Raw genomic sequence first — 27,955 nt, forward strand, 5'->3', positions numbered from 1 at the left:
ACATCTGTTGAGTCCTTCCCCATCACTATAGTAGCGTTATCTCACATATTGTCAATGCTGATACGTTCATGAAACGATTACTATTAGGTTTTGTGGCTAATTTCCCACAAATTAAAATCCTACAATATCTCTACAAGGAGCTTCTGTCTGTAACAAACTACAACATTCTGCTCTTTGAACAATTGCTGTGTGACAGACCAGCAAAATTTCAACTTCACTGGGCTTCAATTACCTTCCAGCCAGAGAAACAATCATAAAGAGGATGGGATTTAGAAGGTATCCTGTCTGGTTGTGTTACTACTTTTGTTACTCTCCACAGAATCCTGGTAATACTGTGGGCTCTCATACACGAAGGTAATGGCTCTATGACTTTTATTATTTGACACATTTATATCTGAGATTGAGTTATACAAGGTCATAATGATCCCTAAGGCTCTTGTATTTAGGAACGTGCAGTAGTTTCAGTTTGTATACTATGAAAAAATATTATTTTACATCATTATATACATCTATTGTAGTCATGTAATAGTCATGTTATGGCTTTTCTATTATTGTAGTGATATAGTCATGTTATAATATAAGTATCAATAATAACCAGTCTAAATGTTGGCATCATCTATTGCAAACCCAAACACTTTCAAAGGTTTATTATGTGAACTTAAAATAATACATTCAATGTATTATAGGTAACATTTTATATTTCACTGTAAGTTGGTAATAGACATCACTGTGAGTGCCATGTTATCTCATATATATTAAGAGATAATCTGCTCATAAAGTACTTTTTGTATTAGGAATTACCAGTTTATGATGCAATATTTTATCAAGCTTCCCTATAAAATGTAGTGAACTAAGATCACATAGGACTCTAGAGGGAAATCAAGATATTTATTCATCCCCCAAATAGTCCAGTTTTAACACAGGAAAATGGCATTGCCCACAGGTTGCAGATTGGGGTTTGATTGTGAAGTTTTAGGAAAAAGTAAAATGACATCACATTTTTACTTTTATTGAGAATATTGGCTTGTATTCCTTTCAGCTAGCCAAAGAATGACAGTTACAGACCAGTGGTAATACGTGCACTTTTGCTTGTATATATATATATATATATATATATATATATATATATATATATATAGTCAATGCCCTAGACTTTATAATATCTATTTAAATAGATTACTGTAAACATGGCAATAAAATAAGATACCACGGAAATACCAGGGAATAAAGTACCACCAAGCAATGTATTTCACAAAATATTGTTTGAATTAAATTACATTGAATTTAGGAATCAGACAGATACTTATTGGAGGTTTATCTAAAATCTAAAAGAAGGATAAGTCTATAGAAAAGATGGTGATTTTGAGAGTTGGTTTATATGCATCAATAATAAATAAATTATATTATGGGGATAATATGATTATATAATTATATTAGCTGGGTAATGATTGTTAATGGTGGATATAATTATTTATGATGCACAATGTGGCATTACATTGTGCCCCATAATATAATTATACAATAATTTTGTACCTATAATGTTAAAAAAATAAAAATTTGCACCATAAGTTAATTATAAATGCAATTTGCCCCTTAAACAATAAATTATGATTTCCCCATAATTTAAATTTCTATGGTGCTTCTTCTTATACTCTGAAAGGCAAGATAGACAAACAGCATGTTTGAGTTTTCAAGCCAATCAGAAACGGGTATTAAAACACCTGTCACTTTGATTGTGGTTTCGACTAAACCGCCAGCGGTTTAAATGTTTGCAATCCACCACCCACCTCCAGGCATTTTATATCGCATCCTCAAACTGCCCTATAGTAAATTGGAGCACTAAACCACCGGCGTTGTGTTGCGGTTTAAAATCGCCACCAAAAACGATTCTTAGTAAATTGAGCTCTAAGGTTTTTTTCAAACATTTTCAATGTGCAGTATTATTTTGTATGGGCATGATGTGTGATTAGAGAAGATGAAACTGACATATCAAAATCAGTGGCAAAGGAGATGGCTAGCTTATTTTTTCAATTAAATTATATGATCAGACTATGTTATTGCTGCACATTTGCTAAATCACTAAAATCTTTGTGTGTGAGGGGGGGGGGGGGTGGGGGTGCGGGCAACTATCTTGGTTTATTTGGATGAACAGCCAAACCCCTTCCATCTGGGACTGATTCATGTAAAAAAGTAACTCGTACGTAAGTTGGATTCTAAAAAACTTTATTCAAATCCAAACGTATCTCAAAATTCTATTTTGAATCTAGATGTAAGTATGCTCTGTCTAAACAGTACCTGCTTTATGTATACACCCAGAACAGACTGCAGTATATATGCATGCATGTGTACAATAATAGGTCACATCAGAATGTATAAAACTTTTAATTAATAATGAATAAAATAACAACTCTTAAAAGTATATTTTTTTTGTTTAAATTATTTATCAAATTATTTACATGAATAAATATGCTTCCAATGCACCACACAGTACATACAATGCATTATAGTACATATTAGTTGCATACAGTTTTTCTGTGATAGCTACTGGCAGCGCATACATGTCGGGCCTGATTCATTAAGGAAAGTAATGCAAAAAAAATGAGTAACTTTGCATCTTGCCAAAACCATTTTGCATTGGAGGGGGAGCTCAATTTAAAATGTGGGGACAGATTTATAGTTGGGGAAGGGTATGTCCTAGATCAACTTTAAATTTCAGTGTACAAATAAAGCTATCCAGTATTTGTGTGCTACATGAAAAAAACAGCCAATATTTAACTTATGTGCAAAATAATAAACTAATATGCACCCCTTGATTGTAACATGGTTTGTCCAGGAGAAAACCGTCTTTTTTAAATCAAAGATTATCAGTCATCCCTACCAGTCAACATTATAACCTTCCCTGTAGCAGGTGTAAAGGATACGGATGGAAACAACGACAAATACAGATCTTGAATCAGCCACATCTGTGCTGGAACGCCCGTACTGTACTATTTACCACCTCTTCCCATCCTATCCAACTCTCTAGTCATAGGGAGTCGTAAGTGTCATTTGCATTCAGACATGAATTGCATGCACTTGCGTTTATTGCCGTAATGTTCGTTTCTGGGCATGTGCAGAGCTATTGCACGCAAGATACACTACGCAAGTCTGCACATGAATCAGGCATTCTATGTACAATTGGATTAGTTGCTCATTTAATTATCTAACAGCAAAAATTACACTTTAGCGCATCTGATTAGCATAAGATGGGGTTAATCGTCACTATTTGAACATTTTTACACAATAAATCTAAAAATAATATATCCTGCAGTGCCGATACAGATGCATGAAAATAGGACTCAGGTGAGTTTACATCATAAGAAACATAATTTGGGAAAAATCAGGGAATGTAAAAGCTTACTGACATAAAATACCATAAATTGAAGGTTGGGTAACATAAAGACATTTCTCAACTGATCCCAACCAGAACTTAGGAATGTAAGGGCCAGACTGTTATTATAACTGCAACTGTGATTTCTAAATAAATTTTTAAATCACTGGTATTTTACTTTTTATTATATGAACATATGATATGTTGTAGACATGTTCATCACAGCAAATATTTTGTCATTTTATTTACTATAACTTGTTTTACCCATTTTTACTTAACAGGTGTGAAGTAATGAATTCTATTATTCTGATAGTTTGTCTTGTTGGAGTCAATTTTGCATCACACGTAAGTAAATGTTTCAGCTCTTACCTATTTAATATATATTATTTGTGGTAGTCTATATTTTTATCATTTTTATTTAGGATTCTTAACTATACACTTTGCTCTGGAGAACTGGGAATAATATGTTGCTCAGTAATTCCCATCCTTCCTGTGGTTGAGACACATCCAATGAAACACATACCACATGACTCATTTTTTCATGACATACCAATGTTGAAATATTGCACTAACTAATAACAGCATCATAATAAAAAGTATTATGTTTAAACTAAAATTAATTACAGCTAATGTCAACTGCAGATATGTAAACATATAACACCTACTATATATTTTCACTTTATTTAAGTCTTATATTGTATTATTGTGACACATCCAGCTTGGTGTCATGACTCAAAAATATGTCCGGACACACTTTCTAGGTGTCAAGAATGTAACAAATAATTATGTATCGATGTAATTGTGTCATAGAACGACTAAAATTTTTTTTTTGAAGTTGTATGGTCTTTGTTCATGTTTGACTGAACAGAAATTATTTAAAATAATTTTTAAACATGCAAAATATAAAACAACATAGCAAACATGATTTTTGCAAAATCATGGCAAATAATGAAAGCTGGAAATTGTAATAATCCTGTGCCCCATAGAGGTGTTAGTGAAAGGTGCTAGTACTAGTAAGAGAAACACTTTGTGCTAGTAAGGGAAACACTTTGTGCTAGTAAGGGAAACACTTTGTGCTAGTAAGGAAAACACTTTGTGCTTGTAAGGGAAACACGTTGTGCTAGTAAGGGAAACACTTTGTGCTAGTAAGGGAAACACTTTGTGCTTGTAAGGGAAACACTTTGTGCTAGTAAGGGAAACACTTTGTGCTAGTAAGGGAAACACTCTGTGCTAGTAAGGGAAACACTTTATGCTACTAAGGGAAACAATTTGTGCTAGTAAGGGAAACACTTTGTGCTAGTAAGGGAAACACTTTGTGCTAGTAAGGGAAACACTTTGTGCTTGTAAGGAAAACACTTTGTGCTAGTAAGGGAAACACTTTGTGCTAGTAAGGGAAACACGTTGTGCTTGTAAGGGAAACACTTTGTGCTAGTAAGGGAAACACTTTGTGCTAGTAAGGGAAACACTCTGTGCTAGTAAGGGAAACACTTTATGCTAGTAAGGGAAACAATTTGTGCTAGTAAGGGAAACACTTTGTGCTAGTAAGGGAAACACTTTGTGCTAGTAAGGGAAACACTTTGTGCTTGTAAGGGAAACACTTTGTGCTAGTAAGGGAAACACTCTGTGCTAGTAAGGGAAACACGTTGTGCTAGTAAGGAAAACACTTTGTGCTAGTAAGGGAAACACTTTCTGCTAGTAAGGAAAACACTTTATGCTAGTAAGAGAAACACTTTGTGCTAGTAAGAGAAACACTTTGTGCTAGTAAGGGAAAAACTTTGTGCTAGTAAGGGAAACACTTTATGCTAGTAAGGGAAACACCCTTGTTCCCAAAACATGGTGAATTGCTATTTTTTAGTCTGACAGTAAGTTCTTGTGTCTACTTACCACATAATTTGTATACTGATCCCTTTTGCCCTCACTAATACGCTGCAAGAACTGATTTATGAAGAAGTTGTTTATTTTATTATTATTATTATTATTATTAATTTTTATTTATAAGGCGCCACAAGGCGTCCCCAGTGCCGTACAGAGACAAACAAATTACAATACAATGGGAGACAGCACAGTACAGTAAATAGTAAGCACAGCAACTCAGTAAGCTCAATGCACAGCTAGAGAGGGCGGGGAAGGGGGAGGTAGGATCCACAAATGACGGGGCACAAGAAGGAGGGCGCGGAAGACAGGGAGACCCCCAGGGGGGAGGAGGGAGCGAGAGTGGACGTGGAGTGGAGCCTCGAGGAGGAGGGCTAAGTAGCTGGAGAGCAGAGTTAGAAGTGGTGGAAACAGGAGAAGAGATGGCCCTGCTCAGAGGAGCATACAATCTAAGGGGAGGGGTGGACAGACAGAGAGACACAGGGGAGAGAGGGAGAGTAGGGGGACTGAGGCAGAAGATAAGGTAGGAAGTTAAGTGGGAGACAGAAAGGCTTTAAGAAAAAGGTGGGTTTTTAGGGCCCGTTTGAAACCGGACAGATTAGGGGAAGTTCTGATGGAGGGAGGGAGCTTGTTCCAGTAGAGGGGGACAGCGCGGGCGAAGTCTTGGATACGCGCGTGGGAGGAGGTTATAAGGGGGGAAGAGAGGCGACGGTCAGAGGCAGAACGGAGAGGGCGGGATGGAGCATGAATAGAGAGGAGGGTGGAGATGTAGGGCGCAGTGGAGTTGGCGAGCGCCTTGTAGGTGAGTGTGAGGAGCCTAAAGAGGATTCTGAAGGGGAATGGGAGCCAGTGAAGGGCTAGGTAGAGGGGGGAGACAGAAGAGGAGCGGTGAGAAAGGAAAATAAGCCTAGCGGCAGCGTTAAGAACAGATCGAAGGGGATCGAGATGAGAGTGGGGGAGGCCAGTGAGGAGGAGGTTGCAGTAGTCCAGGCGGGAGATGATCAGAGAGTGGATAAGGCATTTGGTGGCATCTTGGGAAAGGAAGGGCCGGATGCGAGCGATGTTATGCAGCTGGAAGCGGCAGGATTTAGCAAGAGAGAGGATGTGGGGGCCAAAGGAGAGAGAGGAGTCAAGGATGACACCAAGGCAGCGAATTTTGGGGACAGGGGAGATAGAGGTGTTGTCGACAGTGATGGAGAGGTCAGAAGGGGATGAGGTATGAGAGGGAGGAAAAACTATGAGCTCAGTTTTAGCAAGGTTAAGTTTGAGGAATCGAGAGGACATCCAGGAGGAGATGGCAGAGAGGCAGGTGGACACCCTAGAAAGGAGGGAGGGAGAGAGATCAGGAGAGGATAGGTATAGTTGAGTGTCGTCAGCGTAAAGGTGGTAGCTGAAGCCGAAGGAGCTGATGAGTTCACCCAGGGAGTAGGTGTATAGAGAGAAGAGTAAGGGTCCCAGAACAGAGCCCTGAGGGACCCCGACTGGAAGGGTGGACAGGGGGGAGAGAGACCCAGAGGTGGTGACAGAGAAGGATCGGTGAGTAAGGTAAGAGGTGAACCAGGACAGGACTGGGCCGGAGAGGCCGAAAGACTGGAGGGTGTGAAGGAGGAGGGGGTGGTCAACGGTGTCAAAGGCTGCAGAGAGGTCAAGGAGGATGAGAAGGGAGAAGTGGCCCCTGGCTTTAGCAGAGAGGAGGTCATTGGTGACTTTAGCCAGAGCAGTTTCAATGGAGTGGAGGGGGCGGAAACCAGACTGGAGAGGATCAAGGAGGGAGTATTCAGAAAGGTAGGAGGTGAGACGGCTGCAGACGAGAATTTTGGAGGCAAAAGGGAGAAGAGATATAGGGCGATAGTTTGAGAAAGAAGTGGGGTCGAGATTAGGTTTCTTAAGAATGGGGGATACGAGAGCATGTTTGAAGGAGGAGGGGAAGATGCCAGTGGAGAGGGAGAGATTAAAGAGGTGAGCGAGGTGGGAGCGGGTGGTGGGGGAAAGGGAGCGAAGAAGGTGGGAGGGGATGGGATCCAGGGGACAGGTAGTGGGGGGGAGGATGAAATGAGAGAGTGGACTTCCTCGCCGGGGGTGGGACGGAAGGAGTGGAGGGGAAGGTAGTTGGGGGGGAGGACAGAAGAGTGGGAGGGGTGGAAGAGAGAGTGGAGGAGGAGATTTCAAGTCGGATGGCCTCGATTTTAGAGGAGAAGAAGGAGGCAAAATCGGAGGCAGTCAGGGAGGAGGGAGGGGGCCAGGAGAGTGCTGAAGGTGGGGAAGAGGCGGCGGGGGTTAGAGGACTGGGAAGAGATGAGGGATTTAAAGAAAGATTGTTTAGCGAGTGAGAGGGCAGAGCTGTAGGGTGAAAGGATGAATTTAAAGTGGAGGAAGTCAGCCAGGGAGCGGGATTTTCTCCAGTGATGTTCGGCGGTACGGGAGCATTTTTGGAGGAAGCGGGTAAATTTGGAGTGCCAGGGTTGGGGTTTGGAGCAGCGGGGTTGGACGGAGTGGGCAGGGGCGACCGTGTCCAGAGCGGAGGTGAGAGTGTGATTGTAGAGGGAGACCGCCTGGTTGGGGCAGGCCTGGGAGGAAAGGGGAGAAAGGAGGGTATCGAGAGAGGAGAACAGAGAGCATCAAGGTTGCGTATGGACAGAGTAGGTTTGGGCAGGGGGAGGGGGGCAGGAGAAGAGGAGAGAGAGAAGGAGAGGAGATGGTGGTCGGATAGAGGAAAGGGAGAGATGGAGAAGTCGAAGAGACTACATAGGTAGGAGAAGACAAGATCAAGGGAGTGACCAAGGCAGTGGGTAGAGGAGGAGGTCCATTGGGTGAGACCAAGGGAGGAAGAGAGGGTGAGCAGTTTGCTGGAAGCAGGGTAGGTGGGGTTGTCGATGGGGATGTTAAAGTCACCGAGAATGATTGAGGGGAGATCGGAGGAGAGGTGGTGAGGAAGCCAGCTAGCAAAGTTGTCAAGGAAGAGGGAGGTGGGGCCAGGAGGGCGGTAGATGACAGTGACACGGAGGTGGATGGGGTAGAAGAGGCGGATGGAGTGAGCTTCAAAGGAGGAGAAGGAGAGGGAGGGTTCAGGGGGAATAACACGAAAAGTACAGGTGGAGGAGAGGAGGAGGCCAACTCCACCGCTTGGGCGGGCACCAGGCCTGGTGGAGTGGGTGAAGGAGAGGCCACCATAGGAGAGGGCAGCGGGGGAAGTAGTATCAGAATCGGAGAGCCAGATTTCAGTAACGGCAAGAAGGTTAAAGGAGTTGGATAGAAAGAGGTTGTGGATAGCAGTCAGCTTGTTAATTTTAGTCAAGCAAGTTCTGGGTGCATTGGCCTGCTACAAAAAAAACTCATTACTACTAGCGGATGCAAGTAGTAACCTTTCTAGGTGACATTACTACATCTTTTCCCATTTCTCCCAACTAAGGATCCACACAGATTTGTGTCCACACTGTGTTGAATGCATGTTGGGGACAAGGAGATGGTTTGAACTTTTTGAATTTTGTTTGCAATGCATTTGTTAAAGGATATATCTATATCTGTAATTGACACAAGTCCATATCAATCAATCCCTCTATGATTATATAATTATGTCAATAATTAGTGAGGGGAGGTGCACCCACACACATTTAAACATTTAAAGAAGACAAGATAGAAGGACAGAATAATTGTGTTTCCAGGGCACTTAAGATGTCTTAAAACAATACATAAAAATAACAACTGTTGTTGTGACCTAACATTTTGAAATATTCAAAATTATTTGAAAGTACATTATATAAAAGTATTAGTTAACTCAGTCAACTTATTGGAGACTGGAGCCCATTAGTCCCCATTCTTCTTTCAGCAGATTATCACATTAACTGAGCTATACTGTATATTAGGAGCAAATGGAAGGTTGCGTGACAGCTTTGTCTCTTTCTTTGATTAAATATATTGTTTTAACTGAGTACTGAGATTAATATTATTGTGCACTGTTTTATAGGTTAGATGGGGTACCCATACGGCAAGTGTAGGCTCTATCATTGCTAGAGAAATTAAGATAGATAAGAAAGAAAGATAGAAAGAAAAGTAGGGGTAAGTACCAGTAAAAGAGAAAAATCATCCTGATTATTATTGTAATCCATTATTTTAAATGTCCAATTAATAAATAATTTTAATGAGACAGGAAGAAAGCTGGACAAGCCACATGGGTTAAAGCATGTATCTTTAAGGGTTGGAGTGACCCATATATACTTGAAGGATGATAGAACAATACCAGAAGACAAATGTGGAGATCTGTTCAGAAGATAAGCGCATCCATTTGTATGGGTGTAAGGATAAGAGTACATGTAGTAATTGGAGAAGTCTATTTGCGTTGTGTTTGAGAATTTGAGAATGTGTTCTTTCATTTAAACACAATTTTTTTTTTTTATGAAAAAGTCCCATTGATTTAATTTTAATTTCATTTAGCTAAATGAAAGCACAGAGGAGCACAAGGATGCCAATAAAGAGAAAGATGAAAGTGAGCAATTAAGAATCATTGATGTGGAAGAAAGTATTGAACATAGATACCAACAAATAGGTACTGGACGTATTCAAACCAAAGATCCCAAACAGAAGTCAGGCTCATTTCCCGTGGAATTTTTATTGAATCTAAATAGTGGAGAAGGTAGTAATAATATGTCACCACTCTTGGACAGCAAGGAAAGCCAAAATAATCCTATACAATATGAAAAGGAAGAAATGAATGAAGAGTATGAATTTTCTACTGATGAATCCTCAGAGCAATATGAAAGTTCTCTAATGAAGCCCGACATTCAAAGTGTAGAGCTAGATGAGAATGACAAGCAAGAGTACATCAATATGTTAGAAGAGGCATATGATGACAAAGATATAATATATGTTTTAAATACTACCCAGAATGATGACACAAGTGAAGAAAGAGTCAAAAATGAGACATACAATGAGATCTATATAAAAAAAAACAATCAAGAAGATGTTATCTTTCACAATACATCAGAAAGTGAAATTCATATAAGTGAACAGGATAATGACGATGAGGTTGATGATAGCAGGAAGAGTAAAAGTAAGAATTTAATCCATGGAAAAAATTATACCAACCTGAGATTTCTTTCAAGTGGTTTTACCATAAGTCAGCAAGAAACATCTCAAGGTGAGGAGAATAATCAGCAATCAAGAGATGATATTGTTACTGGATTTTATAAAGTAAGAGGGGATGTACCAGAGGTTGAATACACTGGCGAAATAACTGACAACGACCAAAATGAAAGCAATACAAATAAAGACTCTGCTTCTCCCAACTCTCTCAAGAATCCTATAAATAATTTCAATACTAGCGATCTACATGTGGATCACGGCGACCATGTGAGTATAAGAAAAGGCAGCCAGTTACAGTGCACTTAATTATAATAAACAAAGTTGACATCATATTTTTATTTTTTTTATTAAGGACTTTCATTCTGCTATGGAGAAAGAGGAAGATAGTAATACTGCAATGAACAAATCCACCGGTAAGTGACAACTGCCTAACTCAAAATATCTATAGATTCTGCAAAGAGCCAACTTTACCTTTTATATGTGTGAGCATATACATATACCCAGTATATAAACATGTGCATGCATACCATACATAACATAATTTACAATATCTTGCTAAGCAAAAAAGGAAAGTATCCTTCATGTCCAGAATAATCATAAAATCAGCACAGCTCTGGACTGCACAGCTAATACCTTACTACTGTGTCCAGCGGAGGAGGGTTCAAAAGGCTACTTATAGTCTCTCAACAGTAGATCACGCTGCTTCTGTATCTACAATCCCTCAGACCTCTTTACATGCCCATTGGATTTACCCACTTGCGATTAGATCTCCCCATGCCCCCCTTACATACACATCAGCCTCCGTACGTCATCAGACCTCTCTGAATGCTGTCAAATCTACCCACATGCCCCATAAATGTCTGCCAGATATTCCCACATGCACATCATACCTCCCCAATTGCCATTATACCTCCCCAGCTGCCACCAGATTTCAGCACATGCCCCTTACAAGCCATGAGACCTTTCCATATGCCCTTTACATACCCTTCAGCCTATCCTAATGCCACCAGATGTCTCCACATGCCATCAGATCTATCCACATTCTTCATACATACCATCAGACCTCCACACATACCCCTTCCATGCCCATTGTGAACCACACATGACCTACACACATTAAACTACACTCTCCCTCTCCTTCCCTGATTGGATTGTTTGTGACACTGTGATCTCCTTGCATTGTTCAGAGGAAGTCACAAGACACGACTGCTCCCAGTCACTCGAACAGCTGAATGTTTTTCAATCTGCCCCTGCCAATGCCTGGACAACTATACTTTGCTTATGCTTCTGGTCAGGAGCCACATTTCAAAGATCAAAGAGCCACATGTGGCTCTAGAGTCACAGGCTGGCCTAGCTGCCTATGGATTTGTTTAATCATGCTCATGTAACGTGTGCAAAGCAGTTGGTAAAGGACACAACAATTTAATTGTTCTTTATAAGAATAATTTTGAGATAAATTTATGTATGTTTGACTTAACCAGAAGAAATAAACAACAAACCTTATAAAGGGTGCCCAAAAGAATCTAAATGAGTGTAATAAAATAAAGCTGCTGCATAAAGGAGGCTGCAACCCTCAGTACATAGTAAGCCAACAGAAAAACAAAAAATGCAGTGCTAAAACAAATATTATATATATATATATATATATATATATATATATATATATATATATATATAGCATGTGCTATTCAGCTTAGCACATTTTATTCAGCATATGCTTCCTCCCACCTCGCTTACAAGGCTTCTCCCGTGCTGCTCCCCACGGAATTCCCTACCATGCCCAATCCGGCTTTCCCACAGCCTTCAAATCTCTAGACATTCTCTAAAAACTCATCTCTTTTTTTAAAGCTTTCCTTATCCCTGATTATACTATTCACACTATTACACCCTCACAGTTGTCCCAATCTCCACTCTAAGCCACACTCGCGCCTCTTGTTTCAGCTTTGCCCTCTTTCCACTTACAATGTAAGCTCTCTAATGAGCAGGGCCCTCCATACCATGTGTTTTCATGTCTGCATTTATTTTGTGTGCCTTGTATGTCCTTGTTTTATGTATGTCCTTCAGAGCTGTAACTTAGAATTCTAGCGCCTGGGGCGAGAAAGACAAATGCCGCCCCCCTAGCACTGAATTTTAACCAAATTAACCTAAAATGTTCCTGAATTGCGCCCCCTTCAGCGTTGCGCCCTGGGCGGTCGCCCCCGTCGCACAGCCCTAGTTAAGGCCTTGTTTCCTTGCTTTATGTAAGTCCTGTTTTCCCTACTGTACAGCGCTGCGGAGCACTGTGGCGCCTTACAAATCTACAATAATAATAATAATAATAATAATAAAAATACATAGCTGACATTTTACACATAAGCATTATATGTGTTCGTCTGACAGATGCTTTGTTCAACAGTATTCGATTTGTGGAACATTTTTCATGATAATTTTGACATTTAAGGGCTACCTTAATTGGACTAATGATGATGTTTCTTTTTTGTTACTCTGGATGGTTCCAGTCATGTTAACAGTTCAATATTTGCAGGGAAATAAGATTATCTGAACTAAATTATCTATAATATTCTGTAAATCAACAATCTGTAGCTTTATAATCTATAGATGAAGTAGACTTTGAGCTGAAGGCTTAAAAAAATATAGTGAAAATACTCTGATCATATAGTAATGATATATTTCCTGAACGATACCAATACTATGGAGGATCTGCCAACAAAGGAGAGTGACAAGGTAATCAAGCAAGTAACATTTTCTGGAATAGAATGTGATATCTGTTGTTTTTATGTATTACTCCATCAAAATAATACTACACTATGCTTTGCAGATCTCGTCTTGTGAGTACTCCCATGTCTGAGAGATGCTTTGTTCAGTAGCTTATGTTTGCTAATCCCAGGCCACCATTCATCATTTCATGATAATCTTGGCATAGGCTGGCATGGTTATATTTTAGTCTGTTGTTGTTGTTTTTTAAATGAGCAGAGTAATTAGTACAACATTTTTTTTTACTTAAAAAGCAGAAAATAAGAGTCATGTCAATATGTAATACTGTTAAGTTACAAAAAAACCTAAAAGCTACACTTATATTATATATTTCCTCTGAAAGTGAGTCAATTTGACCAGATGAAGCAGTGCAATTGTATAGGTCGGACTTTGTTTCATTGTGTCTTCAGTACCTTCGACTTGTTTGACCCTTATTCAGGCTATCAATAGCTCAGGAAAGATGACATTTGGGCCCTGCTTATATCAAATGTACTGTCTAGTAGCAAATACATTGTTTTTTTGGTGCATTACTGTGGGATATAAGCATCTTGCGCAGCAAAGCTGAACTCCGCCTTCTGCGTGGTAAAAGGCTCTGTGACCCCAACATTGAAAATGCTTTCGAATTTGGCCTATCTGCCCTTTGTTACTCATGGTGCATATGCCAAAAACACGTTAGTGGTTTAAGCACATAGGTGCAAGCATAATTGCAACTACATAGTTATCCATAAGAAACACCATCAATCTTAACCATAATAGCTACTACTAAATAAGAAAGACTACATATGACATTACAAATGCATGATCATCAGGTGGAACTGGTTCAACAGTAAAAAAAATATCCATTTGCTTTGTAAATGACCACCAATATCCTAATAAACAAATCTAAACTACAGTAGCTCAAACGATTTTGAATGAAACCAATGTAATGTGTGTAAAATCTCTTGCCATAGCAGTGAGTCTCCACAGGGTGTCCTGAGAGAGTTACAGTTTCAGTGTTGTATGTTATATTTTTTGCCAGATCCATGCAACGATTTCCACTGTAAAAGGGGTAAGACATGTAAGATTGATGGACAAGGAAACCCTTTCTGCGCTTGTCAAGATCCAGACTTTTGTTTACCTGTTAACTTAAACGATCGTGTAAGTGAAAAAAATACTTTTTTACACATTTACACTTATATATTTATATGTTTTTTGAGGTCACGCCAAATAGTTTTTTATTTGACACTAATTCGTATAATCATGAAATACATTTGTTGAGACACTAGAGCTGTTTGGGGCATTCTGTTACTTTGAAATACAAGTGCCATAGGGCAAATGTTATTTTCAGGGATTTGTTTAATAACACAACTCCTGTGAAATTGGGCCATTGAAAGAGGCTTACAATGTGAAAATGCTTAACAAACAGATATTATTTCAGTGTTTACATTATATTTATTACTTGAGTATGCTCAAAATTAAAAACGTGCTTAATATTTTATATTTATCTAACTACTAATTATTTGTTTTGGCATCTTCAGGTTTGTGGTACAGATAACAAAACTTACAACAGTGTCTGTCACCTTTTTGGCACAAAATGTCAACTTCAAGGAACAAAGGAAGGAAACCATCTTCATCTGGACTATCAAGGACCATGCAAGTGTAAGGCACCGGAAATCACAATATTGTATATGTACATTACACACATCCCCACCTTTTCAGCATAATATGCCATTCTCCAAATCCGTTGAAGATCAATTATTTAATTAAAAAAATGTTATTGTTATTATCTTATGTATGTTATTTTTATTTGAAAGATAAAATTTGTAACATTCAATATGTAAGCTTGCCACTATTCTAGCAGGCATGCAAACAAAAAGACATTGATACTCTGCACTCACCACAATCACCTAATACATTTTTCATATACTCTGTACTAAAACATTTATTACAATAGTTCCATGTATTGTAATAAATATTACAATGACCAACTCACACCAAACTTACATTCCCTGTTTTTAAAACAGAGTATTGCTTGAAGTAGCATGAAAAAATGTCCGCGCAGAGAAACAATGCGCCTGATTCATCAAAGCACGTATCTGCCGATTTTGAGTATATTGTATACAAAATCACTCTGCGTATGCCCAGAACCGGGATATAAACACAACCCTTTCCGCTCTGTCTTCGAACGCAAAGGACACTTCCTATAACCTACGACTTCAGGGAATGAACTGGACAGGGAAGGAGCGTTTATCCATAGTCAATGTACATTAAGGGCGTGCCACGCTCCAGCGCATGCAGCCACTTCCGAATCAAGCTCTGAGCGGCTCATAGTTGCTTGTCTGCCATAACTGTTGCTCCAGCTACAGGGCTAGTCTAAGTCCTGATTAGTGTTAATGACAGTCTTGTATGCATGCTATAACAAGTGTTTGCAATCAGGAGCAACTGTAAAAATGTACTTTATGTTCTGTAAACATTAAGAACATCCCTATAAATGTATTTCATGGGGGGAAGAAATTATTAAAAGAAATTTTTTTTCTCTAATGCCTATATTATTAACAGATGACATTCATGTAATACTTTTTCTTTCTGTGTGTTCTATTGCAAATGTATAATCCACATAGGTATTGGACAAATTCTGCAGTGTCCTGTGTAGCAGAGCAGACCTACACCTGAAGTCATCAGCGTAGATATCTTCAGATCCGTTCCTTGCTGAATTCTGGAGTACGCAGAGCTGATTAAGTGCAATTTGAACAAACGCATGCTGCGCTAAGAATGCGTGCCTTGATAAATCAGGCCCAATGTCTTTCTGTTCATACCATGTGGTACAGGATGCAGGGGCGCACGGAGGATTGTCGGGGGGGGGGGGGTTTCTCCCCGCCGACCCCAAAAAAAAAAAACGAGAGAGAGCTGCTGGCAGCTCCGTTTCGCCAGCGCTGTCCTATACAGCAGCCGCGGCGCTGTCTAAGAAGCGTCTGCGGCGGTGCTGTATACAATACAGCACAGCCACGGACGCTTCTTTGACAGCGCAGCGGCTGCTGTATAGGACAGTGGCCACTTAGTTAGCGCTGGGGGGGTTTCTAGAGACTCAGAAACCCCCCCTGGTTGCGCCACTGGGATGTTAAGCGGTTCATGTTACTAGAATGTCCAGCCTTAACTATTAAAAGCTCAGCTAACTGTGTGTTAAAAGCTGGAGTTTTGAATAGAGATGCTTGGGCGGAAAACCGAACCCACCCGAACTTAGGGGATCTGAGTAGGCTCGCGAGCCGGCTCGGTACTTTTGCGCATCCTTGGATCTGAATCAAGGCAAAACGTCATTGTTGCGTTGTCGGATCTGGCAAGTTTTGGATTCCATAAGTAATTCCCTCCCCAGGAAATCCAGCACCATCGCTCACACAGAAACAGGGGTAGCAGTGCTCTTGTCCCTTGACATAAATTGACTGGAAAGGAATGGAAATTAATGTTATTGAGGTTAATTATAATGTAGGAACAAAAAAAAAAAGAGCCAAATTATGTGATTTTAGCAAAAAGATTTTAAGAAAAAATAGGGATCCATAACCAAAACGAGGGCGGGTTTTGAGAAAAACCATAACCAAAACCAAAACACAAAGTTAATCCAGATCTAAAACTAAAACCAAAACACGGGGGTCAGTGAACATCTCTAGTTTTCATTCTCTGAATATAATGTTGAGTCTAATCAATGTTTATAATTTTAGAGTTTTATTTTGTATGATTCTGCTTTTGCCACAGATATCCCTCCCTGCACAGACTATGAGCTGGTTCACTTTCCATTCAGAATGAGAGACTGGCTGAAAAATGTTCTCATGCAACTTTATGAAAGAGGCCTGGAAAATACTGGTCTTTTGTCAGAGAAGCAGAGAATCAAGGTCAGATAATATAAGTACTGGACATATTTACCAAAAATATCATTTAATTTAAGTTAATTTTAATTAAATTAAATTAAAGTGATTTAATTTTAAATTGGAGCCTATAATAGTATTAATATGCCATTGTGGCTCTGGCCAAGACTATTTTTAACAGGTGAAATCTTAGAGAGACAAGAGAATTGATTTGTCACCCTTTTTTCTTGTTAACTTTACTCCTTTAAAGGTCCTATGTAAACTTATATAGCAGCTACTATCTAAACAAATTTGACATAGGTCAATATGTGCTTTTTTGCATGGAAGGCCTAATGAAGGCTTCTCATGCATCTATCTGGGACCTACACTATATGGACAACAGTATTTGGACGCTTGACCATTACACCAACAGGGACTGTAATGACTTTGTATTCAAATACATATACTTTAATATGGAGTTGGTGCCCCTTTTGCAGCGATAACAGCTTCCACTCTTCTTGGAAGGCTTTCCACAATATGCTAGAGTGTTTTTGTGGGAATTTGTGTCCATTCATTCTGTAGAACATTTATGAGGTCAGGGACTGATGTTGGACGAGAATGCCTGGCTCGCAATCTCTTTTCCAGTTCATCCCAAAGGTGTTCGGGGTTGAGGTCAGGGTTCTTCCACACTAAACTCACCAAACCATGTCTTTGCAGTACTTGCTTTGTGCACTGGGGTACAGTCATGTTAGAATAGAAAAGGACCTTTCCCAAACTTTTGCCACAAAGTTGGAAGCATAGCGTTGTCCAAAATGATTTGGTATGCTGTGTTGGTGTGCTTTACACCACTCCATCCGACGCTTGGCATTGGTCTTGGTGATGTGAGGCTTGCATGCAGCTGCTCGGCCAGGGAAACCCATTCCATTAGGCTCCCACCTCCCAATTTTTGTGCTTACATTAATGCAGTGGAAGTTCGGAACTCTTCAGTCATGGAATCAGCAGACCGTTGACAACTTTTGCGCACCATGCGCCTTAGCAGATGTTGAGCAGATGTTGACCACGCTCTATGATTTTACGTGGTCTTCCACTTTGTGGCTGAGTTACTATTGTTCCTAAATGCTTCCTCTTTGTAATAATATCATTTACAGCTGTCCGTGGAATATCCAGCAGGAATGAAATTTCACGAACCGTCTTATTGAGAAGGTGACATCCTATCACAGTACCACACTTGAAGTCACTGAGCTATTTAGAACGACCCATTTAGTATCACAAATGTTTGCAAATGGAGACTGCATGGCTAGGTGCTTGATTTTATACATCTCTGGCAACGAGTCTGATTGAAACACCTCAATTCAATAATTAACAGGTGTGACCAAATGTCCATGTAGTGTACTTTGAGTACGGAAACTCTTGCGTACTGATGTTATGGTTATGCTCTTTAAAAAGGAGGACGCTCCCTGCACCAGGTGTCTGACTATATGTGCAATGCATTTCCTGTGCATCTGGAAATGTAATCTGACCAAATAAACATTATACTTCTTTCAGAGATTGTTCAGCACCGAAAACAATATTTAAATATGACAGAATAGAGATTTCTTTTATTAGGTAAAAAAAATCTATGAAGATGAGAAACGCCTGGAGGAAGGTGATCATAACATTGATCTCTTGGTAAAGGATTTTCAAAAACATTACCACATGTATGTGTATCCAGTTCACTGGCAATTTCACCAGCTCGATCAACACTCAGTGGACAGGTAAGTTAACATCACATAATTCACATATCCACAGTACTCTATCACTATAATTGACATATTGAATTAGAAGTCTACATTGCTACATATCAGACCTGCCTGGTAACGCTTTTGCACTTAACATGATCTCAGTGTTGCAAGCTCTCATTTGATTTAAAAGTCTTCCTTATCCTACCCTCATAAGTTTTATAGCTGTCTATTTCATTTTATTGGTATTATTTTTATATAAGAGGATTATTTGCTGCTTTGAGACTAAAGTAGTGACCTTATCACTTTGTCTCATGATATCCAATGGTATACCAAGGTCAAACCTTGCTCTACGCAAGGAAAGCAAGTTGACGCTGTACGATTTATGCTGGCTCCCACATATTACTATTAGTTGCTGCACTGTGCAGTGGGAGCAAGAAGTGACCTTGGATTTTCACCAAAGTGCATGGTATGGGGTGAGTGCCATGAGCACTATATGCACAAAATGTACTTGGTGAAAAAGTCCTTTAAAGATGACCTGACACTAGACGTTTTATATAAAAAATAAACATATTTAACTTTTTTGACAGCTCCATATCTAGGTTGGAGGTTTTAAAAATGTATTCCATTATGTGCTGTCCTAACCTCCATTCTGCTCTGAGATGATGCATGCTTCCCAGCAGAATGGGGACTTGGTGCTAGTAGTAACATTCATGCTTCATTCATGCTTGCACAATCCAGATGAGGATGGACACCACTATCAGGGGGAAGGGCGAGGATCAGGTATAGTTAAGTATAATAATTCCCTAAAATGTTTTTCTATTGTATCTTTATAAAGTATGTAGTATTACAATCGATGTTCGGTCAGGATCACTTTATTTAATTTTAACGGTTTTAACTTCAGAAACGTTCTTTTGAAAGTAAAATGCCTGAAAATGTCATCACAGACTAATACTGCAATGTAAGGTATGCTTTCTTGTGAAAAATATTGGAAATATTGACATTTTCACTATTGCTGTCTGGAAAATGAGGAAGCTGAATGGTTTCAGTGAGGTACTGCACTGTATTACAGAATGATATCATAGGTGTAAACTCTCTAGTTAATTGGGCAGAAACCTTGAGATTTCATTGGATGAAATAAGTAGAAGTAGATCTTCATTTCTATTGCTAATACACAGTAGCAAAGAGTATGGAACGACCACTGGTCACCACTTAAAAGAACCTCAAAAGGTATGTGTTGGGCCATATTAGTGTTACTAATTTAGAGGGGACAGATTTTCTACAGATGCTCCCCTATAAGAGCTGTTGCTATAGTAGGTAGATCATTAGTTTTTCTTGTTCACCTTACATGTTCATTTTGCATTGCAGGCTGCTCACAGTCTCTGAGATGGCTCCATTGCGCGCACCTCTAATCCCAATGGAACATTGTGTGGCCGCATTTTTACAAGAATGCAACACTAACAATGACAGACACATCTCTCTGCAGGAATGGTGCCTTTGTTTTGGAATCAGAGAAGGTATGATTTACATGTCAAATCAGTCATATCCAACTATTGCATACATTGATTTACTGCATAAAATGCTTAAGCAGGTAAACTGCCTCAATGGCCAACCAATCACATGCTGTCTACTCTGACTCACATCAATCTTATATATCAATTTTCAGGTCAGAACACACAGCTCCTTTCAAATGTCTTCAGTTCACTATACACACAATTACAGGCAGTAAGAAAACCAACCCATTTAAACAATAATTTTGTGTAAAAAGTCAGAGGTGGGAAGCACAGGGAACTACAGATGTCTGAAATTCCCACTGCAGATATGATAAACTTAATAGGCTATAGAATATATAAAGAAAAAAATTGTTAGCACTGTTAAAGCCCTGATATTGGCTCATATTTGCAGGGCTGGATATATATATTTGTTCAATAAATGTTCTTCTTGTTTGTTTCATTCTCAACTGACCTAACTTGCAGACAATTTCTGGGAGGGGTTTGGCACTCTACATTCTCGCTTCAGAATGAATGATAGAGCTTCCATCAAAGTTGGACAAACTGCTCAATAGGTGACTGTACTGTCTTTTGGTCCTGTCAAAACATCTCTTATTGGCTTGATAATCATTTAATCAGGACCAGTGATCTACCCTACTGCTAAATAGAGTATAAACGAGCAGCATTGAAAGGACTAACAAGTGATGGATAAAATATTTTAAAGATTTGATACAATTTCAGTCAGGGCCGGTCATCTTTAGAAGTAACTGTACTTTACTCTCATTGCCATTCCTTCAGAGGATAGGCAGGTATAGCTGCATATATGGGTGAATTATATTAAATAAGGATCCTTCATTCTCTGCCCAACTCCAAGTGTTGCAAGATGCCACAGTATTGCAAGGTCAGTATTGGGAGGTTTGGGATCACAATATTGATCTGTCAGGATTGGGAGGAGCAGTGTTGAGTGGAAGCTTCTTATTTTCTGTAAATCACCCATACGGTTTCTAGAAAAGAGCCAGGGCACAAGTTGGCAGAGTTAGGAAGAACGCTGTCATGATCACTGATGTACTTCTGGCTGCATATCAACTTACTATCTGCAATAGAATACTGTAGACTATTGCAGAGTTATACAGTAAAACACATGCAGTGACCTGCCCTATGCAGTCAAAGCTACAGTGATTGTTGGAACAAGGATCACCCTCTACGCTTCACAAAAAGTGGATGGCTGACCTTTATGTATCTCCTGACACAAGGCACCCAGAGATTGAGGCAAGGGCAGAGGCAGACAAGAGAAATGGATGTTGGGAACATGTAAAAAACACACCAGGATAAACATGTGAAAAATAATAAGCAATTAGGCAGATATCAGGCAAAAATTATGGAGGCAAAGAATAAAGACAAACAGTGAAACATTGCCTGAGTCAAGAAGATACAGAGAATAAAAGCTAGACAAGAGCAACATGGACCAAGCATAAATAACGAGGCAAAGGGGAGCAGACAAAATGCCTGGAGATGGCAGAAAAAGTTAGACAATGATATAGACAATAAAATAAGGGGCTAGACAAGAAAATGTGGCAAAGGGAAAATATAAGACATGGAGACAGTCAAGCTTAAGAGCAGGCTAGATATAAGGGGTGACAGAAGAATGGTGATATACAAGGGGGAGAGATAGTGGGACAGACAAGGGGCGGCATATTTCTGTTTTATTTTGGGCATTGAAGCAAGGGAACAGTGGATAGAAAGGATATAAGACTAGGTGAACAATAATGAGGCAAAGAGACAGGTTAAACATTGGCAGAGGGAGGCAAGGGACTGGGGAGATAAAGTGTATAGGAGACAAAAGGATGGCAGTGGGCAGAAGAGACATTGTGGAGACAAACAGGTAATATATAAGGCAGGGGAGGCAAGAAGGTGTATGGGAGCAGCAAGCAGATGAGCCTGGGAAAATATAAGAGGTAAACACGGGACAAAGGGGGGGGGGGTTAAGATAAGAAACAGAGGAGCAGCAGTGGAGATATCCATGATGGAAGAACAGCAGTTTGGAACAATTTGGAAAACAAAAGCATTGTAGGGAAAATGTCCGGGACAGGTGTGTATTGTATTTGTTTTTTGCTATGTGCTGTGGTTCTTATTAGGATTGTGCAAACATTTGGCCCTTCGTCTTGGTGCTGCTAATCAAAAGGATGGAGTTCAGTGAATGAAAAACAACCAGGCCACAAGTTAACAATGACATGTGGCTCTTTCAGTGGCAGCACAAGTAGTGAGTTAGCAATACTAGTGCCATGGCAGGAGCCACACTGTATACTGAGGGCATGAGAGCCGCAATGTGTACTAAGTGCATTGCAACTTTACTATATAAAGGGACTTATGAAGTAGTTGTGCTACACAATGAATACTGAGGCCATGGGACCAGTACTGTATACTGTATATTTGGGAGCTAGTAGGGCATGCAAGTTGTTTTATTGTTACAAGGAACTGATGCTTTAAAAATCTATATATATTTGTAGTGTCTATTGTGGGACACATTAAAAAAAGAAAAAGAAAAAAAGAAAATGTGCTTCTAACTCTTAAAACTATTAGGTGACTGCCCAGTGTTGTTTTTGTTTTTATATTAAATGTTATCCAAATCCATCTAGTGGAAAGCCCAGTCCAAGCTCCCCAGGTCAAATCTCTTACCATCATACACCAACCCCCTAGTAGGTCTTTTGGGATACAATATTACCAGTCTGTGAATTTTTCATCCAAATCCATCCAGTGGAAAGCTCAGGACAGGCTCCCCTGGTCAAATTTCTGCCCAGCGTACACCACTGGGAGGACTGACCGGGACATGAAACCTCCTAAAACCTTGCATTGGTTTCCTCCCAATCGGTACAGGGGTGTCCGAATGAATAACAGGATCGACAAACAAACCAAATCCATCAAGGGGAAGGGCCAGAACAGGCTACCCAGGTGAAAGCTCTGGCCAGCGTACACCAACGGGAGGTCCGACTTGGACCTGAACCCGCTAGTATGTCTTCTGGGATCCAGTGTTACCAGTCTGTGAAGTCTTGGTCCAAATCCACCCAGTGGAAGGCTCAGAACAGGTTTCCGGGTTCAAAGTTCTGCCCAGCATACACCAATGGGAGCACAACCGGGATCCTAACGCTCCTAAATCCTGGCCAGGATCCAACTTGACCACTTCGCATTGGATTCATCCCAATCCGTGTAGGGGTTTCCGAATGCATAACCGAACAGACAAACAAACCAAATCCATCCAGTGGAAGGCCCAGAAGAGTCACCCCATGTCAAAATTCTAGCCAACTTACACTAATAGGAGGTCTTACTGGAACCTCAACCCCCTTGTATGTTTTCTGGGATCCAATGTTACCAGTCTGTGAAAGTTTTGTCCAAATCCATCCAGCGGAAGGCACAGAACAGGCTTCCTGGGTCTGTCCAGTTCTGTCCAGCGTACACCAACGGGAGGTCCAACATGGACCCCAACCTCCTTAAAACCTGGCCAGAATCCAACTGGACCACCTTGCATTGGTTGCATCCCATCCAGTGTAGGGGTGTCTGAATGCAAACAAACCAAGTCCATCCAGTGGAAGGCCCAGAACAGGCTCTCCAGGTCAACGTTCTGGCCAGCACACCAACAGGAGGTCCGACTGAGACCTACACCCCCAAATGTCTCTTTTGGGATCCAATGTTAAAAGTCTTTTGAAATTTTCACCCAAATCCATACAGTGGAAGGCTCAGAACAGGCTCTGTGGGTCAAATTTCTGGCCAGTGTACACCAACAGGAGGTTCAACCGTGTCCCTAAACCCATTAAAATTTGTCCGGGATCCAACTAGACCATCTCATGTTCGTTTCATCCAAATCCGTGCAGGGGTCTTGAAGATATGCACCTAAACCAGTGGTCAGGGAACAGGGGTAAATTACCCCAAATGGGGTAAAAATTAAATTCCTGGGGGTAATGCTGCCAATTCACATGCTGTCAGTTAGATTGTAGACCCCTTTAAATGTGAAATTGCTGTTGTACCAGAAGTGCCTCAAGGGTTAGCAGAGGCACTTTTTGAGCTTCGATGCAATAATGAAACACGTATTGCATTTGAAAACAAAACAGATCTGTCATATTTTTGGATGTCAACAGCTACAAAGGCATTCAAAATTGCACATGAGGAGATAGTCAAAAAGTTGTTGCCTTTTGCAACAACCTACCTTTGCGAACAAGGATTTTCCACTCTAACGAACATAAAAACAAAGCAGAGAAATCATTTGGACGCTGAAGACTGGATCCAATTGGCTCTGACATCAAAATGCCCCAATATTGATGCTCTCGTATCAAAAATGAAGCAGTATCATTTTTCCAAAACCTGAAGTTTTGACGTTGAAGCTTTCAAAGAAATTTTGAATAGATTCAATAAAATGTTGAATTCTAATAATTAATAATATATGATTTCCTTCCTTTCAAATCAAGGGGGTAATGTCGGCGTATCTAAATATATTTTGGGGTAAAAGGTAAAAAAGTTCCCAAACAAACAAACATATGTTTTATATATATATATATATATATATATATATATATATATATATATATATATATATATATATATATATATAATCCTAACAGTATAAAATGCAATTAATTTAAAAAGAGAGCATTGCCTATAACAAACAAAAATCAATACATTTCCCTAAGATACCTCACAAATAAAATATTATCTTGTTTATCCAGTCCCTAGGAATAATGCTAAAATTTGTTCTGATCAAGTAATTCCAAAGTAATTGTGTCCATTGAGGGGTTAAGGAGGCCTGGAAACAGAAATGTGGTGTGGGATGGATTAATATAATTTTAAAGCAAAGTAGTGTTAAGTATCAGGTCTGATACACACTAGGTTAAATAATGCTGTTGTGGTGGTCGAGTACTGATGGGAATCCATCCCTTACCTTGTCCTCTAGACACGAGTCAGGTTCTTTTCTGTTCGGATATCCGGTGGTCAGTAGATAAATACTTCAATGAAAGGGACAAGGATTGGTCAAACAACTTGGTTTTATTTAGAATGCGGTAAGGATACTTTCGGTAAGACATCGCGCCACTGACCCCTTCAGCTCAATAGTATGACAAAATAATGCGTCTGATCAGCATAGAGCACAATAGCATTTAACATATAACATACACATTGTCTAATAAGGCACACTGGTAATCACAGTTACTACTTTCAAGTTAGCAATATCTGACTGGGGATGATGCAAGAACCATCAGTAATAACCCATCAAGACTCTTACGGTCACTACCGCGCCCCTTCTTATTCAGGTGTTTGGGGTATTGTGCTATTCCCTATGGGTCAGGCGCCCCACTTTTAGCATCTACTGCTGAGTTAACTTGAATTGCAGCGGTACCACTAACACTGAATGTCACACCTTCAATATTAATAAATCAATTCTTAGGTAAATCACATAACATTAACATCATCTAAAACATTTGGTGCACCAATATTATCCCCGGTAACGTTACCATATTTTCCACTCAGTCCTGGGGTGACCTGTGCACAGGAATTTGGTAGTGTTCCAATGTCCTGCAGAGGTTTCCATCAAGGGTTAAGTATTATAGTAGAAAGCAGGGCTGTTGCTCATTTCAGCCACAAGATGGCGCTGTTCTCTCAACAGTCAATGAATCTCTATCAGCACATGTGCTCTGCAACAGGGTACAATGTCCAGATATCAGCACACACACAGGATATAGCTGAAACGACCGTATTAATTGTTCCCTGCAACCTGTGTAAAGGTATGATCTGGGGAAAAGCTCTCACAATCCTTCCTTGTACAAGATTGCAATGTCAGTTTTGGATAGATTCTCTCATCACTCTTCCCTCTGACACTGGGGTGTGTGCAGTACACTGCAGGCTACGGTTTTACCTTGAGACGGTTCTGCAGTTAGTGGAGACTGTCTTTGGTGCCCCGCTGCGTGTCCCCAGCTGTTCTCCGTCCGCTTTGCTGGCAATGTCACAGTTCTGGCAGCAGCTTATCTTCTCTCTGCTCGGCTGCACATCTTCCCCCTTGTTCCTTCTACCATGCTGCTCTCTCTCTCTCCTCCTCCCTGCACATCCTCTTCCTGTTACTCCCCCAGCCAATCAGGGCCTTCATCCTCCTCCTGTCAATCACTCCTGGGCACAAGTTTTCAGGAGCACAATTAACCCCTTGTAGCCCTGCATTTTAAAAGCGTTTATGCACTCCTCTGTGCTGTTCAACAGGGCTTTGGGGTACCACACTGTCATAGAAATTCAAAAACAAAAACACCAGCCTGGTTATGTCAAAACAAACACCAAAACATGACAATGATTTTAGAAAAAATCAGCAGATTCAATTCTGTGTGTCCCCAGACATACCTGTGATTTTCTACTGCAGTACCAGTTTCTACGATAGAGGAATCTCAAATCATTTTTGCTTGTTTGAGGTGCGAGCAAAAATGACGGTGAAGTCTTGTTGTGGGACGTTCCGGTGGCTTTTTGTGCTGGATTGAATCTGTTCCTTGGACTTGGCTGCAATGTTGACAAGCATGAATGCTGTGTTTAATGTGGAATGTTGATGCTGTCAGTCTATAGGGAAATGCTATAGTTATTTCCCTGTATTAGGTTGGGGGTAATGCTGATGTTGCCTTTTGGAGGCAACACCGGTGTAATTTGCATGGATGCAATATTGGTGCAGTTAGTTTCTGTGTAATACAATGTTAATATGTAGAGTCACAATATAAATCATATTGGGGTGCTCCAAATTGTTTAACCTGCTTTGTGCCCCATTTGGTCTTTTCTTCTTCAAAATGCGTCATTTTAATATTTTGTTTATGTAGAATTTATTTAGCATCAAAGTAAACCAATTATAAGTGCCTAGGACAGCATAAATTATGGAAACATACGACCATTTTAGTATAATGCAAAGACACTCTACTTTTAAAATTACCATTGGTCATACCTAACAATCTAAGCATTATGAAGGACCATACATAATTCCTTCACAAATACATACAGCTCCACAAATTCCGATATTCTTAGGAGAATGCATTTTTGAGCGCTGAAAATCTGTAACATTGATTTATGTTCCTAAAACATACTTGCCTACTCTCCCGGAATTTCCTGGAGGCTCACGAATTTCAGGGAGTCCTCTCGGACTCCCGGAAGAGTAGGCAACCCTCCCGGATACGAAAATTGCGTCATTCAGCCCCACCCCGCTATTCAATGCGGTGAATTTAGTCATTTATAGTGGGGGCATGGCTATGGTGACGCAAAGATGTTACCACACCCCCTCCTACCCATGTGACCTGTCCTCCTGGAGGACAGAGTCACAAAGTCGGCAACTATGTACTAAAACTATTTAGACTCGGATACACTCAGAATGATGAGGCAATAGAGACCTATATACAATATTCAGTTATTCATGTTTTTTTAAAGTAATACCTTATTTTATCTTCCATCCATTCAGGTGATATTGATGAAAATCTCCTGTTCTGAATCTTCGCAGAAAACACTGAAGATCATAATGTTTTGCTTCAAACTGATTTCCCCCAAGTTCTATTGGTTGTTTACAGGACTTCAAATGTAAAAAGATTTGACATGAAAACAATGTATTCCCCTATGATGCCTAAAACAAGTGCAGGGGTTAAAGACTATTTCAGTGTCTGCCATTTTTCTGGGGGGAGTAACATATTCATAAGAAATGCGTTTGTGTGTGTTTACTAATATTAATGTGCATTTTTAGTGCGAAGATTATGTAATTACAAAATCATGAATAATATGTTTATTTTATTTTACAATATAGTGGAATATTTTGTATTTTAGCTCAAAATCTCAACCATTCACTTAGATAATAAATTATACCCAGTA

At 39.9% G+C, this 27,955-nt stretch overlaps 1 protein-coding gene across 1 annotated transcript; it reads left to right on the plus strand.

The window, feature by feature from the left end:
- Window positions 1–324: 324 nt before the first annotated feature.
- Window positions 325–27,955, plus strand: SPARCL1 (SPARC like 1). The gene is made up of 10 exons (XM_075189541.1): window positions 325–354; window positions 3,652–3,715; window positions 9,674–10,588; window positions 10,674–10,734; window positions 14,094–14,212; window positions 14,593–14,713; window positions 16,802–16,938; window positions 18,496–18,644; window positions 19,977–20,125; window positions 27,555–27,955. Exons 2-10 carry the CDS (start codon window positions 3,662–3,664, stop codon window positions 27,581–27,583), a joined length of 1,734 nt encoding a protein of 577 aa, XP_075045642.1. The 5' UTR covers window positions 325–354; window positions 3,652–3,661; the 3' UTR covers window positions 27,584–27,955.

The sequence above is a fragment of the Mixophyes fleayi genome, chromosome 1 (genome assembly GCF_038048845.1).
Source record: "Mixophyes fleayi isolate aMixFle1 chromosome 1, aMixFle1.hap1, whole genome shotgun sequence".
Taxonomy (NCBI): Eukaryota; Metazoa; Chordata; class Amphibia; order Anura; family Limnodynastidae; genus Mixophyes; species Mixophyes fleayi.

What these genes read in the sequence shown, in the direction of transcription:
- SPARCL1 (XM_075189541.1), top strand. Translation starts at nt 3,662, where the DNA reads ATGAATTCTATTATTCTGATAGTTTGTCTTGTTGGAGTCAATTTTGCA. An exon ending in TGCAATGAACAAATCCACCG is followed by an intron (nt 10,735 to 14,093) that starts GTAAGTGACAAC and finishes ATTTTTTGCCAG; the next exon opens with ATCCATGCAACGATTTCCAC. An exon ending in CTATCAAGGACCATGCAAGT is followed by an intron (nt 14,714 to 16,801) that starts GTAAGGCACCGG and finishes CTTTTGCCACAG; the next exon opens with ATATCCCTCCCTGCACAGAC.